Source organism: Lissotriton helveticus, chromosome 1_1 (genome assembly GCF_964261635.1).
Source record: "Lissotriton helveticus chromosome 1_1, aLisHel1.1, whole genome shotgun sequence".
NCBI lineage: Eukaryota > Metazoa > Chordata > Amphibia > Caudata > Salamandridae > Lissotriton > Lissotriton helveticus.
In genome coordinates this window covers 28,057,953-28,079,851 of record NC_136057.1, presented here as the reverse complement: position 1 = coordinate 28,079,851, position 21,899 = coordinate 28,057,953, and the positions used below count along the sequence as shown (strand labels likewise).

Below are 21,899 nucleotides of genomic sequence, written 5' to 3'. Positions count from 1 at the left end.
TCCCAGCTACCCAGGGAGTGAATAAGAGGCTGAAGATACAGATTGAAGAGGAGGGGGGACAGAGAAGAGCCCTGGGGAACCCCGCAAGATGATGGTGCACTGGTGGCGCTGAAGGGACCCAAGCTAACTGCTTGGGATCTACCCTCTAAGAAAGACTTAACCCAGGACAGGGCGAGCCCGCGGACTCCGGCGGACTCGACACGGTGGAGTAAGATGTTATGATCCACCGTGTCGAATGCCGCCGACAAATCCAATAGGACCAATGCCTGGGGGCGTCCTCTGTCAGCATTACATCTGAGGTTGTCCAATACGGCGAGGATCACAGCCTCAGTAGAATGTGCTGTTCTTAAACCGGCCTGGTTCGTTTCCAGGAAGTTGGACTCCTCGATGAATTGCGAGAGGCAAGTAGTCACATGTGCCTCCAAGATTTTAGACAGGTAAGGCAAGAGAGAGATGGGCCGGTAGTTGGCAAGGACCGCTGGGTCCGCGCCAGTTTTTTTTAGCAAGGGCACCAGTACGGCCTCCTTGAAAGAACTAGGGACTGTGCCAGAATTAAGGGAGGTGTTGAGTAGGGGTAGAATGCAGTGCGGTAGAGCATGACAGATGTCACGAAACACAGACGGAGGGCAGCAATCCTTAGGGGAGCCAGATTTCACCCGAGTAGCCAACTTGGCTAGAGAGTCGGGATCGAGTGTGGGAAAACAAGTCAGAGTGAAAGTGTTGATGGGAGGGACTACAGCGATAGCTGAGAGAGTGGAAGGGATGGACTTTTTAATTGCCAGGATCTTGTCAATGAAGAAGGTGTTCAAGGCATTACATGACTCTGCGGAGGGAAGCAAATTCGGGAGTGTCCTGGTGTCCGATGTTAATTCACCAAGGACCTTGAAGATCTCTTTAGATTTGTTGGGGGCTGTTGATATTCTCTCAGAAAAAAAAGCAGACTTAGTTGTGATGATGGCTTTTTTGTATGCTTTACGTGCGAGCACGTACGCCTCCCTGTCTACACTAGAATAATTGCGCCTCCACCTACGCTCCAATTGGCGCAGCTCGAGGTGTTGTGATTTCAGCGTTAAATTGAACCATTTGTGGGATTTGCTATGGCGTGAGCGAGGGAAACGGGACAGGGGGGCGAATTGGTCGCTAGCAGTAGTGAGCCAGTGAGCGATATTAGCGTCCAATATATTGACGCTAAGAGCATTACTGGGTAGGGGCTGAGTCTCCGCAAGAAAGGAGAGAAAGGCAGAGGAGTCAAGCGCGTTCCATTTCCGGGCGGTCCCACCCGCCAGAGGGGGTGGCTTGACCAGGCCCTTTACAGAAATAGAGGACTCGATCAGCGAGTGATCAGACCAGACGCAAGGGGAGACACTCGGACAGGAGAGAGATACCCCCTGCGTCCAGATATGATCCAGAATGTGGCCCCCGATGTGGGTAGGGGTGGTGACATGCTGGGTCAGGTTTAAACTAAAGAGTGCCTCAAACAGTTCAGTGGCGTGGGGGCCGGCATCGGTATGGTTAAACCAGTAATTGAAATCACCAAACATGGCGATGCGGGCAGAAGAGGTCATCAGGGCGGCGAGCTGTTCACTAAGGGCAGCTGGAAACAGGGGCATAGGGGTAGGGGGGCGATATAGGACGATAAGGGTCAAGGCACCAGCTTCCGTTGCTAGATTAAAGACAAGATTCTCAGCCTCCGGGAGACATAGCGAAGACGACGCAATAAGTGTCAGATCTTTACGTATGATTGCCGCCACCCCCCCGCCACGACGAGCTGTAGGCCGATTGGCATTCAACATGTAGTAGTTAGGAGGTAGGGCAGCCAGGATGTCGGGAAGGGAGAGATCAGACAGCCAGGTCTCAGTAAGTAACAGGACTTCAGGGTTCTCAGCTGTCAACAGGAGAAAAATATCGGCTTGATGTTGGGGGAGGGAACGTGTGTTGAGATATAGTATACGGATCTGGGTCTCGGACGGGATGGAGGCCGACAAGGATTTTTGGGTGAGCCTAGGACAAGGTGTGTCAGCCGATATGTTAAGGGATACAAGGCGGTCCCAGATTGTAGACAGAAGGGCACAAGGAGGATGTTGTAGGCCTCTAAGTGTGGCAGAAGAGTAAGTAATGGAAGGGGCAGCGCCCCAAGGCCCCAGGCCCGTCTGGCCGCGGACGGGCGCAGACGGGCTGGACTTTGGCGCGCAGACGGCCCGCCCGCTGCTCTCGTCCGCTGCGCGTCCTGAAGTTGCACATTTTTATATGTGCCGAGGAACGGCTAGGGGGGGCGTGGTCTCGCAAAGGGGCGTGGCCCGCGACCTCGCCAGTGATGGCGGCGGGGTGTTTGGCTTTCCTGAGAGTCCCTGAGAGTCCCGTGTCAGCGCTCAATCTGCTGCACGGTCAAAGAATGGGGCGTGGTGTGGCCCCTGAGTATGGTAGCGAGGAAAAATCAGGTCAGTTTAAAAAGTTACACAAATGTTAAAAACAACAGCTACAATTCAGCGCACTCCCGGCTTTTCGCCTCAGGAGCAGTAGTATCCAGCGATCACGCTTTCTGCCTGCACCTCCAAATATCCGTGTCGGCAGGCCTATGACCCAGCATGCAGTCACTAGGACTGGGCAGTAAATTCCGTTCCGCTCGTGGAATTTGGGTAATTTTGAGTTCCGCGGAGAACGCAAAATTGCCCAAAATTTTGCGTTATGCGACTTCGCTAAATTTTTTGCTTGTTCGCGTTCTCAAATGCGTGTTTGCGAGATATTTCCCCCCGAGCACGCAAACAGCGATTGCGAACAGTAAGAAAGCATCGCGAACAAGCATTCCGCGTGTTCGTGGACATTTTTTCCCGTTTCGCGGAGATTTGCGTAATGCGATTACGCTAATTCCGCCCACCCCCAGCAGTCACCTGGGTCGCATTCATCTCTGTCTCTCGCTGGCTGTCATTACACACGCCCATATCTCAGTCTCTCTCTCAGAACTTGCAGCTGTAGGGGCTTCCATCCTGCACATGGTCATCTGCTTTGTACGTTTATCTGTTCCTAAGCCTCTGTCTGTCATTAGAAAAAGTCTCTTTCTCGGTCTGTCGTTTGACATGTGTCTGGGGTTCTGCTGTCCTGTGTTCCATGTACCTGGGTCTCTTGCAGGTGTTGTGCCTCTCTCCCTGCATTGTTTCCATCTATCTGCAAGGACTTGTTTTTCTGTCTGGACATCTGTCTGGAGGTCGGCATCCCACCTGTGTTCCATGTGCCTAGCGTCACTGCCCTGTCCCTCATATTTTCCTCTCACTACTTCAATCAAACAGCATTTGTAGAGTGCTTCACTGTCACCCCTGGGGCGCTGGGGAGTGAGGTCTCCGTTGTGGCAACTCCCCTTGAGACAGGTCTTGAGGTAACAGCAGAAAGACAGAAGAAATTAGCTGAAAAGGCAAAACAGAGGGCAGGAAAACAAGCAGAAAAGGCAAAACAGAGGGCAGGGAAACCAGCAGAAAAGGCAAAACAGAGTGCAGAAAAACTAACAGGAAAGGTAAACCGATGGCAAAAAAATGAGTAGAAAAGGCCAGAGGGCAGAAAAACGAGCAGTAAAGGCAGAACAGATGACAGAAAAATGAGCAGGAAAGGTAAAACAGAGGGCAGAAAAAGGCAAAACAGAGGGCAGAAAAAGGCAAAACAGAAGGCAGAAAAAGTCAAAACAGAAGGCAGAAAATGCAAAACAGAAGGCAGAAAATGCATAACAGAAGGCAGAAAATGCAAAACGGAGGGCAGAAAAAGGCAAAACAGAGGGCAGAAAAACTAGCAGAAAAGGCAAAACAGAGGAGAAAAACGAGCAGGCAATGCACAACAGAGCAAGAAAAGAGTGAGCAGAGGAGGCACAAACAGAGGGCAGCAGGTAGACAGGCAGCAGAGGGTAGCGGACTGCAGGCATGCTGGACAGGAGAACTGTTGCAGCGGGAGCTGATAGGAGGACCTGTTCAATGGGGGTTGCGGTGCGGCCTCCATTAAGTAGGTCCTGGGGAGGGAGAGACACTGGGTGGGGGGAGGAGGAAAACGTCAGGAGAGGGAAACAGCAAGAAGAGGGAAGAAATTGGAAGAAAAAGGCTAAACAGAGAGCAGAAGAAATGAGCTGAAAAGGCACAATGGAAGGCAGAAAAACAAGTAGAAAAGGCCAAACAAAACATAAGGTGGCATAACAGAGGGCTGAACAAGCATTTAAAATGCAACGGTTTCGCCTTTGCAAAAGTTAGAGCTATTGGCATTGTAAATGACAAAAGTTTTATGTATGTGTTGGTTTTGAAAACAGATAAAGAGGAAGAGGAAGAGGTGTGGTGCCGCGGCTAGGGCGACTGACTCCGGAATCTGGGGATCACGGTTCGATCCCCGGCTCCGGCAGCAGATTAGCCCAGCACCATGTGACTCTGGGCAATAGCTTGCTTAATCTTCCCGACGGCCCCCAGCGCCTAGAGACCCTTACGGGTGATTGTGCGCTTTACAAATGTGAATTATTATTATTATTATTATTATAAATAAATGGCATTGTCATTTACAATGCCAATAGCTTAATCTCTCGCAAATGCGAGACCTATTGCATTTGCAATGCAATAGGTCACGTATTTACATGAGTTTGAGCTATTGACATTGCAAATAATGCGTTTTATTTATGTTTCAAAAACCAAAACATAAATAAAAGGTCTCTCACACGGCTGTCTCTCTCAAACACACAGCCACACACACAGAGCCACACACACACACACAGAGCCACACACACACACAGCCACACACACACACACACACACACACAGAGCCACACACACACACAGAGCCACACACACACACAGAGCCACACACACACACAGAGCCACACACACACACACACAGAGCCACACACACACACACACAGAGCCACACACACACACACACAGAGCCACACACACACACAGAGCCACACACACACACACACAGAGCCACACACACACAGAGCCACACACACACAGAGCCACACACACACAGAGCCACACACACACAGAGCCACACACACACAGAGCCACACACACAGAGCCACACACACACAGAGCCACACACACACACAAGGAGCCACACACACACACAAAGAGCCACACACACACACACAGAGCCACACACACACACAAGGAGCCACACACACACACACAGAGCCACACACACACACACAGAGCCACACACACACAGAGCCACACACACAGAGCCACACACACACAGAGCCACACACACACAGAGCCACACACACACAGAGCCACACACACACAGAGCCACACACACACAGAGCCACACACACACAGAGCCACACACACACAGAGCCACACACACACAGAGCCACACACACACACAGAGCCACACACACACACAGAGCCACACACACACACAGAGCCACACACACACACAGAGCCACACACACACACAGAGCCACACACACACAGAGCCACACACACACAGAGCCACACACACACAGAGCCACACACACACAGAGCCACACACACACACAGAGCCACACACACACAGAGCCACACACAGCCACACACACAGAGCCACACACACAGAGCCACACACACAGCCACACACACAGAGCCACACACACACAGAGCCACACACACACAGAGCCACACACACACACAGAGCCACACACACACACAGAGCCACACACACACACAGAGCCACACACACACACAGAGCCACACACACACAGAGCCACACACACACAGAGCCACACACACACAGAGCCACACACACAGAGCCACACACACAGAGCCACACACACAGAGCCACACACACAGAGCCACACACACAGAGCCACACACACAGAGCCACACACAGAGCCACACACAGAGACACACACAGAGCCACACACACACACAGAGCCACCCACACACAGAGCCACACACAGAGACACACACAGAGACACACACACAGAGCCACACACACACACAGAGCCACCCACACACACAGAGCCACCCACACACACAGAGCCACACACACACACAGAGCCACACACACACACAGAGCCACACACACACACAGAGCCACACACACACACAGAGCCACACACACACAGAGCCACACACAGAGACACACACAGAGACACACACACAGAGCCACCCACACACACCGAGCCACCCACACACACAGAGCCACCCACACACACAGAGAGCCACCCACACACACAGAGAGCCACACACACACACAGAGCCACACACACACACAGAGCCACACACACACACACAGAGCCACACACACACACACAGAGCCACACACACACAGAGCCACACACACACAGAGCCACACACACACAGAGCCACACACACACAGAGCCACACACACACAGAGCCACACACACACAGAGCCACACACACACAGAGCCACACACACACAGAGCCACACACACACAGAGCCACACACACACAGAGCCACACACACACAGAGCCACACACACACACAGAGCCACACACACACACAGAGCCACACACACACACAGAGCCACACACACAGAGCCACACACACAGAGCCACACACACAGAGCCACACACACAGAGCCACACACACAGAGCCACACACACAGAGCCACACACACAGAGCCACACACAGAGCCACACACACACACAATCTAGGTATCCCTGTGGAATGTTCCTTAGTCACATGATAGCATGCTGCCCTTTACGTTACTCAGTCCCATGAATGTTTGCTGCCCGTGTCATAAATGCGAACACTTACGATATAAACAGGAGACCCTATCCTTTCTAGGCCAAAAACTGCTTTATTTTAGCTTTCTTAAAAATACCAATCGTCTCTTTTCAAATATCTTGCATGTGTAACGCCAGTTCCACAACCATTAGAAACGCCAATGTGTCTTCCAGGGTTTTGAGAGTCTGCAGCAGGCGGGGTTGTTGGTACCATGTAAAACTATTCAACCGTATCCCAAGTGTGTCATCCTTTACAGTCCGCCGCATTCCTCGTAGTGTCCGCCTTAGAGCTCCCTTCTCCCAACCCCACAAGAACTATATGCTGCAGCTGGATGGAGGCTAACCCAAAATCAAAACAACGGTCGGTCTTACATTTGCAACTCGTTGCCTATCATTTCTGCATTGAATAAATAGGTCTATAATCTTAAGCGGTAACCGGTGCCCCAGGTTTCTGTTAAACGTAGCTAGACTTATTGCCCGAGGCTGCTTGGGAGGGGCTAGTATTTGCAGTAAACAACTTGCCCATCCTTCTTACGGAGGCTGGTCTAGAAGGCTCTCTTGTAGGCGTGTGCAGGAAGCGAAGCGATCTAGATGCATTGTAATACAGAAAGTATTTATTTATTTCAGTCCTTCTTAGTTATCCTGTTCGAATGTATTATTTGATTTTTCGCGATTCCATACGTTCGTGTTTATATTTAAGCATATTTTACTAGTGTAAATGTAAATGTAAATGTAGTATACTTGTAAAGCGCACAGCTGCCCCAGCAACGGGGCGTCCCGGCGCTGTATAACTCTGGGGAACCCGTCCTGGCTTTTCCTGTGGGATGGTCCCAAGCTGGGAGTCCCCAAGGTGGAGCCAGGCATCCCCGGAATTGGTGGGGCCGTTGTGGAGATTAGGCAAGCTAATGCCCAGAGTTGCCGAGTGGAACCGCTGATTAGAGTAAGCACCGAAGCGAGAATTATCGAGTCCGCTGACCAAGGTCCACGACCCTGCCGCGTCGGGAATTGAACCCTGGTCCCGGGCTGACTTCTGCTCTCAGGCCTGCTGCCTCTAACCAGTGAGCCACACTACTCCACCTCTAATACACTCGATTTAAAACACTGTAAATGATTTGCAAAAATAACCTGGCGAGTTATAACAAAAAGAATGTTCGCCAGGAAAAAATATTTCCCAGTACGGTTACCTTGTAAAAGACAGCGAGACCGGTCAACAAAAGCGACAGCGAATACAGCGTGGCTTCGAGGGTGCCGAAGTCAAGGTGTGTTTAAGGTGCGCTGCTTATTAAATTGGAGTTAATCGAAATTCGATTATGTTAGGATTTATCAAATGACAAACCAACAGAGGGTTATACGAAGGAACATACTTATTCAGACAGATATGACATGTCAATAATTCTGCCATTTGTTAATAGAACAGCCCCGGGATCGAGCTTTATTTGCACATTTCAAAAACATATAATTTGTATATTATCATGGTTCAGTTTCTGCTAAAATCCGTTTATTTACGACCTCTTTTAAGTTCTTATTCATTTGCTATGCCACCTCAGCAGTTTTCGGCTGAGTCTCGGGCAGAATGTGGTAAACAAGTGCTGCAGAGACGTCAATCATGCACAGACGAATTGGAGCAAGAGAAGACCGGCTTAAACCGGTGATAGCAGATCCAGGCAGCAAGCAGCACCGCCTCATATGCAAAGAACGTGACGTAGAAGCGCAGCCTAGCCTACTTGCCACCAAGCACCTCCCCTGCCCCTACTTCCGGAGATGCGGTACAGTATAAGCCTACCAAATGCAGTTTCCAGAGGGCGAGATAGATATTGAATGGAATCCATTCTAGGATCAGGCATAAAAAATGTCACTAACAAGCCGATTCAGTTCAAAAAATGATCGTGTTTTAGTCCAGTGGTGTGAATAAAATCTTGAAAACGCGTGGTTTGCAATTAAACAAAAGCAAATTTTGTTAGGAATTCTTAATGCATAAAAAATTATGAATATTACTGATTAATACGCTTAAGAATGAGACACGTTAAAACATACCACCATGATTGCAACGATTTAGTGTGTATTGGGAAACGAGGCTAGTTTGACTCCAGTGCTCACAACCTGTCGGCGGATTCATGCTTATTGAGAACCTATTCATCCTCTGGATCATTCCAGAAGCCTCTTAAACAGACAGAACGTGGGCAATGGCTATTCTATTAATAGCGGCTATGCGCTCATTCTTGAGAAGAGTCGGATGGAAGTTTCTCTAAGCCCCTTCCTTTTCAAACTGGGGGGCGTGTTTTTCTTTCTCCCCTCTTCTCCATTGGCTGGAATGTAAACAACGGGCGTGTTTTGGACTTGTTGTTTACCATTCCAGCCAATGGAGAAGAGGGTAGAACACGCCCCCTAATCTGAAAAGGACGGGTCTTAGAGCGAGAGAATGACGACACTCAGACCTCTTCTCCAATGGCTGGCCGCCGTTTAGGAGGCCAGCCAATGGAGAAGAGGGGCGGGGTTTACCCTCGCTACTCAGAGTCATTATGTCTCGCTGGCGAGACTGCACATGTGCGCAGCCTACACCAGTCTCGACCTAAAAAACCAGCAGAAAAGGCAAAACAGACCAAGAAACGAGCAGAGGAGGCACAGAGAGAGGGTAGCAGGTAGACAGGCAGCAGAGGGTAGCAGACTGTGGGAACGCTGGACAGGAGACCTGGCGCAAGGAGCTGCTCCTCCCTATGTGGAGATGTCTTTCTCTTCTGAAATGTGTCTGAAGGTCTACTATCTTGTGTCCCATGTGCCTCAGTTTCAGTGTCTCCCCTGTCATGTTTCCCTCTTGCCCTCTGAGTGGACATGTCTTTCCGTCTGGTGGTCTGCATAGCTCTACAAACAAACAAGGAGCTCACATCACCTTAAGAGCCGATGGATTGAAGCCTGCAAAGATTCCCATCTTCTTCCCAAGGGAAATGGGTGATTTCTTGGAGGGCTTCTGCTCTTCTTGGTCAGCCTCTGCATCTTCTCGGGGTGTTCTCGGCGCGGTCGCTGCTGCCTCCTCCTCCTCCGAATCAGGTCGGGGCACCTTTGGCTCTGAGGAAGAAATAGAAATAGCAGTGGTGCAAATAAGACCCCCACAAAAGAAGACATGATAAAGAGTCAGTTCAGTAGGCCCCCATCACTTTTTAACCACTATTGCTGGGGTGCCCCATGGACCCTGCGATGAGGAACACTTAACTTTACTAACAGGTCAGGTTGACTGATCTGACTTTCCATGTTTAAAGTACATGCATATACTCAGCGTTACAGAGTTAGGCAACCTGGACAACCAAACACTGCGATTGTGGGCAGAAAACACTGAAGCAATGACCTGTATGCACTTGGGAGGGTGACGCGCCACGAATGTTGTCACACAACGGATGTGTTAAAATATTATTTCCGGTCTCTATAGCACATGCATGTGCTCATGACAAACCTTAAAGATCAGAAGTAGAGCATCAAACGTGTGTTGCAGCCAGGCTTATCTAGGGGCTTGCACGAGATGGAACAGTGAGCCCTCAACCAGTCACCTGGGCACTAATGGATAATAGGTGCTCGATTAACTCCACTATGGTACGCCTTCACCAGAAACCAAAGTATCAGGCACCTTGATTGCCCACTCACTTGTTCTTAAAACCCAAGGGACCACAAACAGGAAGCCAAGACCAGGTCCAGGCTTCTTGCTGTCCCTTCATAAATGTACAAGTTGACTGAGGCTGGAGGCACTGTAGTTGTTTGGGTAAACACGGACATGTAACCTCAGTCATCATCAGTTACATCCCTCGTAAGAGGACTCAGGTCCTGCTCTGGCGGGGCTGTGAATGACAGGGAGCGGTGCTGTTGGTCGTGCACATACTTAGAAAGTCCAAATTCCCAAGGGTGGCGGCCTCTTCGGCAGGGTTTGGACCAACAATAGTGCTTTGATGAATTTGTGGCATAGCACCACTGATGTTGAAGAGGTAGTTATTAACTAGATTAACAAGCATTTGCAATGCAATAGGTCTCGCATTAGGAAAGTTTGATCTATTGGTATTGTAAATGACATTTTTAGGTTTCGCTGGAGGGCGGAGCTCTTAGCTCGGCCTCCAGAGAAATCTCTTGATTTCAGTAAGGAAAATGGAATACGCCCCCCTGTCCCATTGGCTAGCTCCATAAATGGAGGCTAGCCATTGGAACAGAGATCTGTCCGTCAAGGCCGGACCAGATTCGGGGGCGTTCCCGAGATTTTTTCCCAGGGCGGAGTTACGTTTTTTCCCGTTCCCTCCCCTTTCACTGAAAGTCTGTCCATTCCCGCCCCCTCCGTGTGCCTTTCCGCCCCCCCCTCGCTGTCCTGTGCACGTTTCCCGCCGTCCGTGTCCTCTCCCGCCCCCTCCCGCCGTCCGTGTCCACTCCCGCCCCCTCCCGCCGTCCGTGTCCTCTCCCGCCCCCTCCCGCCGTCCGTGTCCTCTCCCGCCCCCTCCCGCCGTCCGTGTCCTCTCCCGCCCCCTCCCGCTGTCCGTGTCCACTCCCGCCCCCTCCCGCCGTCCGTGTCCTCTCCCGCCCCCTCCCGCCGTCCGTGTCCTCTCCCGCCCCCTGTGTCCTCGTAGGTGCTTGTTAGTGTTTTGCATGCAACACGAGTGTGCAGGTTTACAAACAGCCACATCCGCACAAGCCGCTGTTGCCAGGTCGAGCCTGGCATCAGGCCACGCTCAGGTGGTGTCAAATGCCTCTGTCCCCATGAGCAATCCGAATGGAGCCAGAAGCAAGAGGTGCGAAGGATGCCGTAGACGCACTGCCCGTGGGCAGACCTTTTAGTGTGAACCACTTTCTTTCTGAAGAGGGAACTTCGGCGATGTACAGTGAGCCCGGAACCCATGCCTCTAACCTGCTAACGTAACCGGGGTTAGCGACTGCTGGGGCAGTGCTAGAATGTGTGACAGGTTCCCTGGACCGCTCACTCTGAGATGTGAGACCGTGACAGCGCAGTTCACTCTGAAGGGAAGGGAGAGAGCTGGCAGTGCTGGAATATTAGACAGGGTCCCTGCACCGCTCACGCTGATGGAAAGTCATGAGCACCGGGCAGTGTTGGAATGTGAGCCAGCATTCCCGCACCGCTCACTTCACCGCCTGCACTTTCCACTCTGTCCGGACCGTAAATCTGAAGGAAAGCCCAAACTCATGGTTTAGCCACAGGAACACCGTTGCATGAACGCGACCGGCAGTTCTGGTACAGCGCCTGATGCCTTCCAGTGAGTCTTGCAGCACTTTACAAATACTCCTGCAACTCGAGGCAGTAACTTCAACAGACAAAGTTCGGACTGCCCTGAGCAGAGATTAGAGTTTGGGGCGGAGTAATGCCTGAGCCCTCATGAGTACACCACATTCCTATACATGAGGAGAATGCCCCCCTCCTCACCCCGTAAAATGCACGGTAGTTGCTAATGGGGTCCCCGTTCTGCAGGTCACGCCCTTTTAAAACACCACCGTTATCAGCAAGAGTCTGACATGTGACAGCAGCACAATAATGATGATTGCTAGGGGCTTTGAGTGCCGCAATGGAGGAGCACACTCTGCAAACATGTGTTTTAAGACATATTCAATACACATTGAATTAAAACACAGTACAGCGCCCTGAGGTACAATTCCCCTATAGCATCTCTGCTTCTGGGTTCCCCACTACTAATAGTAAGCTGCTTGACATGCAGGTGTTGTAAAAGATATAAAACCCCAACAGCACGACAGGGCAGAACCCGGAGTCTCGGCTGAGAACGTGTGTTCCCGTCTGTGGTGGGAGTCCCAACTACTGCGACCCGGTAGGTTAGTGTGCCCTAAACAACTCCAGTTCCAGCAGGGCTGAGAATACTCACATCGCCCTTTGTTTCGGTGTGATGGATCAGAAGGTCAATGCGCCTGCTACAGAGAGCATGAAAGAGCGGCAGATAGAGAAGTGACGCATACCAGACAACCCTGTTTCACATGGGCCGGGTAAGGATACATGCGGTACAAACGTCATTCTAGACCTGAAATACACACCAGTGACGGCGGCCCGCAGTCACGTTTGCAGAGTGTTACAAACTAGGAGCTGGGAGGGATGGTGAACCACTACCCAGACCCGAAAGGTGGAGAGCTCCTTTCGGAAAAGAAGAGGGGGAGTAAGTAAGAAAGTGAAAATGCATTAACCGTTAGATTAATTAAAACCAATACTGTAAAATGAGCATAAATTATCATCGTCCCTGCCCCGTCCCTACAAATCTCAAAGCAACTTAGTCCCACACTTCATGTATCTTCTCGACTTATTGTTAATTTGCACTGCAGAAAAAATAGCATCTGGGTGTTTTATATTCTGCGTCATTTCATTAAAATATCCCGGTATCTATTTTCTTAAAAACCATATGATGAAATATGGAAGACTGGAAATAATATATTTTTGTAGTTAGAAATAGCGATACTGTCCACCTGCCTGAGTCAGGGGTCTGCTTCTTAGTTGCTTAATATGCTAAAGTGCATAGTGCAGTTTTAAAGTGCGATGTGCTATCTCCTCAGGCTAGATACTATACATTGTCTGTCGGCCAGTGCTCACCAGTAAGATTATTGATTCACAATCCGATCTGATGTTCCTATGCTACTGATGGATGGCCCTTACTGTGTACTACTTCTGCTCATAATAGAAAAATGTACTGCCGCCACCGAAGAGTAGTGAAAAGAACATTGTGCTGATTGAAATTACGCATCTTACACTCTCGCTGACTTGAATCCCGCGGCTCAATGTGAAGCTCAGGTTAAGAAGTGCCAAGCTGTTTTTATTAGATCTCACATGTTCTAATTAAACTACTGTTTTCCAATCTCCACTCCCCCGTTATTTCTGTCCACCTCCCGATAACAAAAAAATGGATTTACAAACAAGCATGAGAACAGGCAGGAAGAAGTTGCCAGCAGTGCAAGTACAAAAAAAAGTAGACAACATTTACAATGCCAATAGCTCAAACTTTTCCAAAGGCGAAACCGTTGCATTGTAAATGCTTGTTTATTTATGTGTTGGTTTTGAAAATAGCGAAATTAATAGCTTTGGCATTTACAATGTCAATAGTTTTAACTTTGGCAAATGTGACACCTAAAGCATTTGTAATGCAATATGGGTTTTATTTACGTGACTTAGATGTATTGATATTACAAATAACAATGGCTTTTAATTTTTTTTAATTATTAATACTTAAATAAAAGGTATTGTAATTTAGAATGGCAATAGCTTACATTTTGTAACTAACTTTTGTGAAGATTATGTTTTATGTATTTTATTGTGACGAAAATCCAAGAACAGAAGTGAAATATTAACATCTTTTTGTGACATTTGTAATAAAGCTTGAAACATTGAGAGAACATATTTGAACCAGTTGTTGTTGAATGGTTGCACAGATTGATGCTGTGGTGGCGCTGAGTGGTGTTGTGGTGGCGACGAGTGATGCTGTAGCGTTCAGTGATGCTGTAGTAGCACACAGTGATGTTGTGGTGCCCCTGAGTGATGCTGTGGTGGTGCTGAGTGATGCTGTGGTGGTGCTGAGGGATGCTGTGGTGATGTGATAGATAGATAGAGGGAGGGCGATATATAGAGGGAGGGAGGGAGGGCGATAGACAGATAGAGTGAGGGCTATCTGAGTGAGGGCAATAGATAAATAGATAGATTGATGGCGATAGATAGATAGCGAGGGCGATAGATAGATTGATGGCGATAGATAGATAGATAGCGAGTGCGATAGATAGATAGATAAATAGTGAGTTAGGGCAATAGATAGATAGATAGATAGAGTGAGGGCGATAGATAGATAGATAGATAGATAGAGATAGATAGATAGATAGATAGATAGAGTGAGGGCGATAGATAGATAGAGTGAGGGCGATAGATAGATAGATAGATAGATAGATAGATAGATAGATAGATAGATAGATAGATAGATAGATAGATAGATAGATAGAGTGAGGGCGATAGATAGATAGAGTGAGGGCGATAGATAGATAGAGTGAGGGCGATAGGTAGATAGAGTGAGGGCGATAGATAGATAGATAGATAGATAGATAGATAGATAGATAGATAGAGTGAGGGCGATAGATAGATAGATAGATAGATAGATAGATAGATAGATAGATAGATAGATAGATAGATAGATAGATACATAGAGTGAGGGCGATAGATAGATAGATAGATAGATAGATAGATAGATAGATAGATAGATAGATAGATAGATAGAGTGAGGGCGATAGATAGATACATAGAGTTAGGGCAATAGATAGATAGATAGATAGAGTGAGGGCGATAGATAGATAGATAGATAGATAGATAGATAGATAGATAGATAGATAGATAGATAGAGTGAGGGCGATAGATAGATAGAGTGAGGGCGATAGATAGATAGAGTGAGGGCGATAGATAGATAGATAGATAGATAGATAGATAGATAGATAGATAGAGTGAGGGCGATAGATAGATAGAGTGAGGGCGATAGGTAGATAGAGTGAGGGCGATAGATAGATAGATAGATAGATAGATAGATAGATAGATAGATAGATAGATAGATAGATAGATAGAGTGAGGGCGATAGATAGATAGATAGAGTGAGGGAGATAGATAGATAGATAGAGTGAGGGAGATAGATAGATAGATAGATAGATAGATAGATAGATAGATAGATAGATCGAGTGAGGGCGATAGATAGATAGATAGATAGATAGATAGATAGATAGATAGATAGATAGATAGATAGATAGATCGAGTGAGGGCGATAGATAGATAGATAGAGTGAGGGAGATAGATAGATAGATAGAGTGAGGGAGATAGATAGATAGATAGATAGATAGATAGATAGATAGACAGATAGATAGATAGATAGATCGAGTGAGGGCGATAGATAGATACATAGAGTGAGGGCGATAGATAGATACATAGATAGATAGATAGACTGAGGCCGATAGATAGAGTGAGGGCGATAGATAGATCGATAGAGAGATAGAGTGAGGGAGAGCTGGACTCAGGGTAGGGGCACAGGTCTTTACATGAAGAGGAGTTTTCCGCCCCAACAGTGGCCAGCTAACTTTTGTGAAGTGTCTGGTAGAGCACCGCACACCATGTGCAGCAATTTTCGTAGCTTTTAAACAGCCTGAGCTGGAAACTGGACTTTTTTTCCCTCAAATCTGATAACTACGTAGGAGACACCAGACTATGAGGTGTGTGAGGCATACATGGAAATTCGACATCCACAAATTACATTTTTGTAGTAGTCATGATTATAAAATCATGTTTGCTCATTCTTCGACAGGCCGGGGGGGGGGGGGGCTGAAGCCCTTTTAGTCTAATGGGTGTTGCACGCCTGCCTCTATACCCTACCATTATCAGGCGAGCTATCTCACAGTTCTATGATGTTCATTGCCAGTAGCCCGTCAATATGTATGACACATTTCCCACACTATGAGTATATTTCCAAATTATATTTCGGCTGCACAACATGTACCAAATGAAATAAAACAAAAAATAACCAACATACTTTAAATCAGAGAGATCAGAGAGCTGCCTCACTGCCTTTTGGGAAGTTTTTTTTTTTTTTTAAACTAACTAGGTGGTATGGAAGTCTAGTAATTTCAAAATAATGTTCTAACAGTGACTGTGTGGGTGGAAATGGCAGAGGCCGATAACCCACTCTGCTCAAATATAGGGAATTGAAGGCAACGAGTTTGAAGCCTAGCAAGGCAGAGGACATTTGAGAACGGTGAAAATTGTATCACTAAAGTCTGTATCAGTAATGTAGCCTGTAGTACTTAGAAGTGGGATAAGTGCGGTGTAATGCCCTACGTACCAGTAGTGCTGCCACTGTCTGGGACAAGAAAGGCGGAAATGGAGAATCTGCCCTGGGCAATGGACTGCTACAGGCGGCATTTCGAGAGCTCTCGGATCACATTCCACACCCCTGCAGCCCCGGGCGTTTCGTTTCTAAGCAACTTCCATTGAAAGGGCAAAGGCGTCACGAGGAAGCAATCCGGCAGTGCAAGGTGAGGCTAAAGAGAACGTGTGCTGTTTAGCATGCTTCAATAACGTAGCTTTTCAGGCACTGGCACCGTCAACGTGGCACTTTCCGTAATGTAGCCTATAGTGCTTAGAAGTGGGAAAAGTGTGGTGTAATGCCCTACGTACCAAAAGTGCATAGAGCGAGCACAGGGAAAGGGTGGGTGAAGGGAAATGTTGCATTCGTGCTCGGAGGGTGGGGGAGGGCTCAACACCAATCCGGAAGGTGAGAGCGCTCACTTTGAAGCTCCGTGGTGACGTAACAAACAAGCCCTCACCCAAAGGAAACAAGCAGCGTTAGTCAGTGACACCAAAGCCTACGCTTTCGTAGTGCTTTCCACAAGCACCAATAACATTACACAGTTAAGTTTCATATTTTTTGTAGACACGGGGAGATTAATAGACACCTCTGTTAAAGACATTTAAGTAATGTCCTGAGCTGCCGATTAATCTCCCTGTGTCTACAAAAACACATGAAACTGTAATTGTGTAATATAACTGATGTTTGTGGAAAGCACTACGAAAATGAAACAAAAAGCCTGCAGAGCCAGCTCCTGCTAATGCGAGCAGCGTGAACAGTGAGAGGACATGGCTCAGTAGCCAGCTCTTCAGACTTTGGAGCTCGGGCTCAGTGTTCGAGCCTCGGCATCGGTTCCACATCCCTTGAATAACTGTCAGCAAATCTTTGTCCTAAAATGCACAAAAAAATAAAAATCATCTATATTGGAGAGCTGATGGGGGCCCACACAAAGCACTAATGTGTGAGGGATAGAAAGCACAAGAATAATAAATAACTGGCCAGGCAAATAAGAAGTAAACAGAAAGCTTGAGCGCAGGCAGAAACCAGATCTCTGGCAAACCTCAAAGTCCCCAGGACAAACTTTTAAAGAGGCCGGGAAGGGTGGAGGGAGAGAAAAAAACACAAGCGTGGCGGAGACGCAAACAGGGTCTCGAGAGAGGACTACGGTGGGAGTAGAAGCGGGGAGGAAGGAAGGAAGAGAACAAGAAACCTGGTAGGAAAGGAGTAGTGAGGAAGGAGGCAAAGATTGGCGGTGAAAGTCCGGAGGGAAAGAAGTAGAGAGAAACGAAAGTAACAGGGTTAATCTTATAAAACACGCTCTCTGCATTGCTGTGGGGGGAGGGGGTGGGCGGGGGAGCAGCAGCCTTTGATGTCTGGTGGTGTGAGAGACAAATGTTGGTGTGCAAGTGCGAGGCTTCTTTTCCAGTCAGGAGGGGGCGCGGGGGAGCAAGTGAGTGGGAGAGAACGAGCCTATGGGGTGTGAGAGAGGCCAAGCACGCGCCTGGCGAAGCGTCACACTTCAGTAGACAACATACATTGGGAGGGATCCGCTTGTTCAAGAGTGTTGTTTCCCCTACAATAGTTCAGAGCTATAAATAGCTCGACCTAAAAAGTGACTGCATGGGTCAAAGGCAAGAATTTCCTGCAAGGAAGAGACTGGTGTTTCAGAGGGTAGAGTGATAAGCAGGCAAGAACTCAGAAAATAACAATTAAAGAGTAGAGATGGGGGCAGTGGAAGGACCCTCAAACCATTTCTGCCTAGAAGGCTTGCTTTAACATTGGCAGGAGTGGAACGGATACAGTCCATTCTGTTCTATGAAGCACTTTTAGAGTGCGTAGCTACCCGTGGGTATCCCAGCACTGATAGTGAGACGTTGTCTAGTCGAGGGATTTAGAGGGAGCTATTCTGGAAGAGTCAGGTCTTTAATTGCTTCTGGAAAGGAAGTTCTTTTTTGGCTGAACGCAGAGCGAGGGGAAGGCTGTTCCAGAGTTTGGCCACATTATAGGCAAAGGACCGTCCTCTGTATTCCGCCCTTCTAACCGTAGGTACTTAGGCAGAATAGACGTTAGAGGATCGCTAAATTCTCCTGAAAGAGTAGGAAGATACCAAGGAGCGTGAGACTGAAGTCTCTTTGTCCAAGAGTGCCCTGTGGGCAATACAGAGTGATTGAAATGTGACCCTCTCGGCCACCAAGAGCCAATGTTGGGTGCTTGTCGGGCGGATTGATGTTGAGGTATGTTGTACAGTATCCGAGCAGTGATGTGCGTCTTGTCACACCCCAGGGTGTATTTAAATCTAGAATCAGCCGGAGACTGCATAAAAAAGAAGGCAGACTAGAGCTACCTTGCAGGAATGCCTCAGATGCTCTGGGTTGTAAAGTGGCGTTATGTTGCCCCCTCCGTTCCCTGAGTGACCGTGGTCCCTGGGCTTGGGTAATCCTGGGTCCTACCCTGCCGATGCAACCTGAAGATCTGGGTTTGCTGGATTTCAACAAGGTGTAACGCCTTTCTCCAGCATACAACCCGATTCTGCGGAGTGTGGTTTGAGACAGTGGCTAGGGAGGACCGGTCCATGTGAATCAGGAGGGGCCTGAGAAGAGCAAAGGCCTCACTGGATGAGTTGGGTGGATGGATCTGCTGAGCAGATCAGGCAACTAATGACATCACTTACACCTGCTAGGGCTCCCAGGCAAAAGTACCTTGTTATTACATTAACACAAACTGATGAGGATAACTGGACAAAATGGGTATTTACACTTTATAACAAGCATTGGCAAAGCCAGTAGATTGAGAGCATTTTGCCTCTGCAGACCTACTTCCTTTGCCAATGCTTTTTGCTATTTAGTATCTGGAAAAGGAAAAACAGAATAAAAAGCACGTTGATGTGTATGCATGCCTGTATCATCACCCATGCACTTGTATGTGTCACGATGTTATGATTGGCAAGCGTGCAAGTGTATGCGCTTGTATGTGTCACCATTCACAAATGAACATTCTAGTTACCATTCCAAGATGGTGGACATCCATCGTGGAGTGGTAAATTAAGAACAAAAATGTACGCGAAATGGCCTTTTGAGAAAGGGGTAGACAAAGAACCTTTGATTGGGTAGGGTAGCTAGAGGTGCGGTTAAACATAAATGCTGCTGAGTGGTGAAGACAATCAAGAGCAAGGGAGGAATGGGGCAATTAAATGGGGGAATTAAATGACAACAACAAAAATTAAGATAATGAACACAACGGGGAGGGGAAAGCAACGGATGAGATGAGAGGGTAACTGAGAGTGCTCGGGGTGAAGATGTGAAGGGTAAGAGACCACAAAAACAAACCCACTCCCATAGAGTGGTAAAAACAAAAGAAAAAGTAGTTCCCTGCATGTGGGCAAATAGAAGGATACAAGTCATCCAATCAAAAGATGGTAAAGTAGTTGCACTCGAGGGGAGGGACAAACACAAGAAGAGGAAGGAAAACCAATCAATAAAAAGCAATGGCTGGCCCTGGTATTGTCCACAATAGGTCTTCACAACAAACAACTAAAAGTGATCTGTAGGCGAGGCCTAAAAGCCTTATCTGCTTGGGTGCCAGTCCTTCAGAGTGGAAACGCTCATTATAAAGCTGATATATTGAAGGGGTTTCAAACCAAACCCTAGTAACTTGTGATTAGCAGTGGGTTTGCACCCTGAAGCCTGGTTGTTTGCAGAATTGTGTTAGCTGCTGCTGTGGAATGGACCGAAAGCATACAGGGTATCCAGTTTACACAGACAGCTTCTCAGTCAGGCTGTTACACAAAAGATGATAACATGATTGTGGCAAACCTTGCCTTAATCCAAAAAACATGAGAAAAGACACCTTTATGCATGCTTTATTGATTAGAGCAGTGCATATGCTTTCTACTTCGTTGATCAAGGTGGCTCGTGGTGAAGATGGCAATAAACAAGAGCTTGCTTAATTTGACCCTACGACTTCACACTGACACGCGGGTCAAAATAAAAATCGGCAATGCTCGTGGACTTGCGCCACGAATTCTCAGAGACCCCTCTGAGAGTCCACAGCGTCAAGGGACTTCACACACAGCAGATTGTGGGAATGGCGACCCTTGCCAAAGCACTCCCTTTTCCCTTGTTGGGGAGGGATCCAGTATTTATGCTCTGGAGTCTCTGTGACCCCTCTGAGAGAGCCCACAGTGTATAGGGAGCCACACACAGCGAAGGTGTGGGAACTACACATTTTCCACTGGGATCACTGCACACCCTACGCTGAGGATTTAGTTCTCTATCTGAAGCTCAGAGAGGGCTTCAGAGTCAACTTACTAAACTGGCGACCTATGACAGAGATAATTCATTCCTATTTAACTTGCAATATAAGGTTTTAATCTTCACTAATGCTAGCAAAACATTCAATAAGCAGGTGAGATAAACATTGAGGGTAATGTCTGAAATAAATAGTATTCGATCGGGAAAAGGGTATTGAAAGATGGCCGCTGGCCAAGTAAATCTAGGAAATTAGGTCATCATAAAGTGACTAAGAAAAAGCGCAGGAGATTGAGGAATCGGGTATTTAAATGAGCCCGTGTGCAGCGGAAAAATCTCTGCATTATCAAAGAAGGAGCCCACATTGACGAGGTTGTCCCGTTTTAATATTAAGGTGAGCAAGATATAGCAACTTTGTATGGAAGAGGAATGATAGAGGGAAGGGAGGCAGCACCACCCTTTCACTAATGCGATTGACGCCATATGAAATAAGCATATATGGATAGATAGTCCTGGTGTCTTATTTGCGGAACAAAGGAAGAAGAGGTTGTTGTAAAACGTTGTCCCACTGTTGTATATGTGGGCAAAAATATTAGAAAGATTACATGGGTGGCCGATGGACTATGACTATCGGGAAGCCCCAGTAAATAAAAGTATTAATAATTAAGACAGGATTAGGAGGCAGAGAAATGCCTATTGTACGAGGAGAGATGTCATCAGAAGAATATTAGAATCTGAGATAAAATCTGTAGATGAAACATTATAAAGGATTGAGCAAAGACATTTTTTTGTTTTCGTTCATGTAGAAATTAGCCTATCATTAATGGCAGTGAAGCTTGAAAGAATCGGTCTTATAGAATGGAGCAAATAATATTATGATAACTTTTGCCCTTTAGTGCATTATATATGAAAATCACGAATGTGAGGAATTCTTATTCAATATTATCGGCTTTAGAAAACTGTAGGAATTTATAAAGACCGTGGGAAGAATTCAAATACAAGGTGTGTATGGACTTTTAGAGAAATATCTAGAGTGCTTATGAGGAGGGATTATGCTATAACATCACCCTAGAGCTTTTCTATCTGTCCTCATAAGGGTGTGAGGCATGAGATAAAAATATAAATGT

The 21,899-nt window shown here is 47.5% G+C and overlaps 1 protein-coding gene across 2 annotated transcripts in view; it reads right to left on the bottom strand.

Annotated features, from left to right (window-relative positions):
- TNKS1BP1 (tankyrase 1 binding protein 1) overlaps positions 1 to 21,899 on the bottom strand; it is a 332,768-nt gene that overhangs the window by 28,557 nt on the left and 282,312 nt on the right. For both annotated transcript variants that reach the window (XR_013607004.1, XM_078674811.1), the window contains exon 9: positions 9,577 to 9,752. Coding sequence is in view for 1 of the 2 variants with exons in the window: in XM_078674811.1 (XP_078530937.1) it covers positions 9,577 to 9,752 (176 nt within the window). In the remaining variant the exon portion in view is untranslated. The remainder of the gene's footprint in view (positions 1 to 9,576; positions 9,753 to 21,899) is intronic.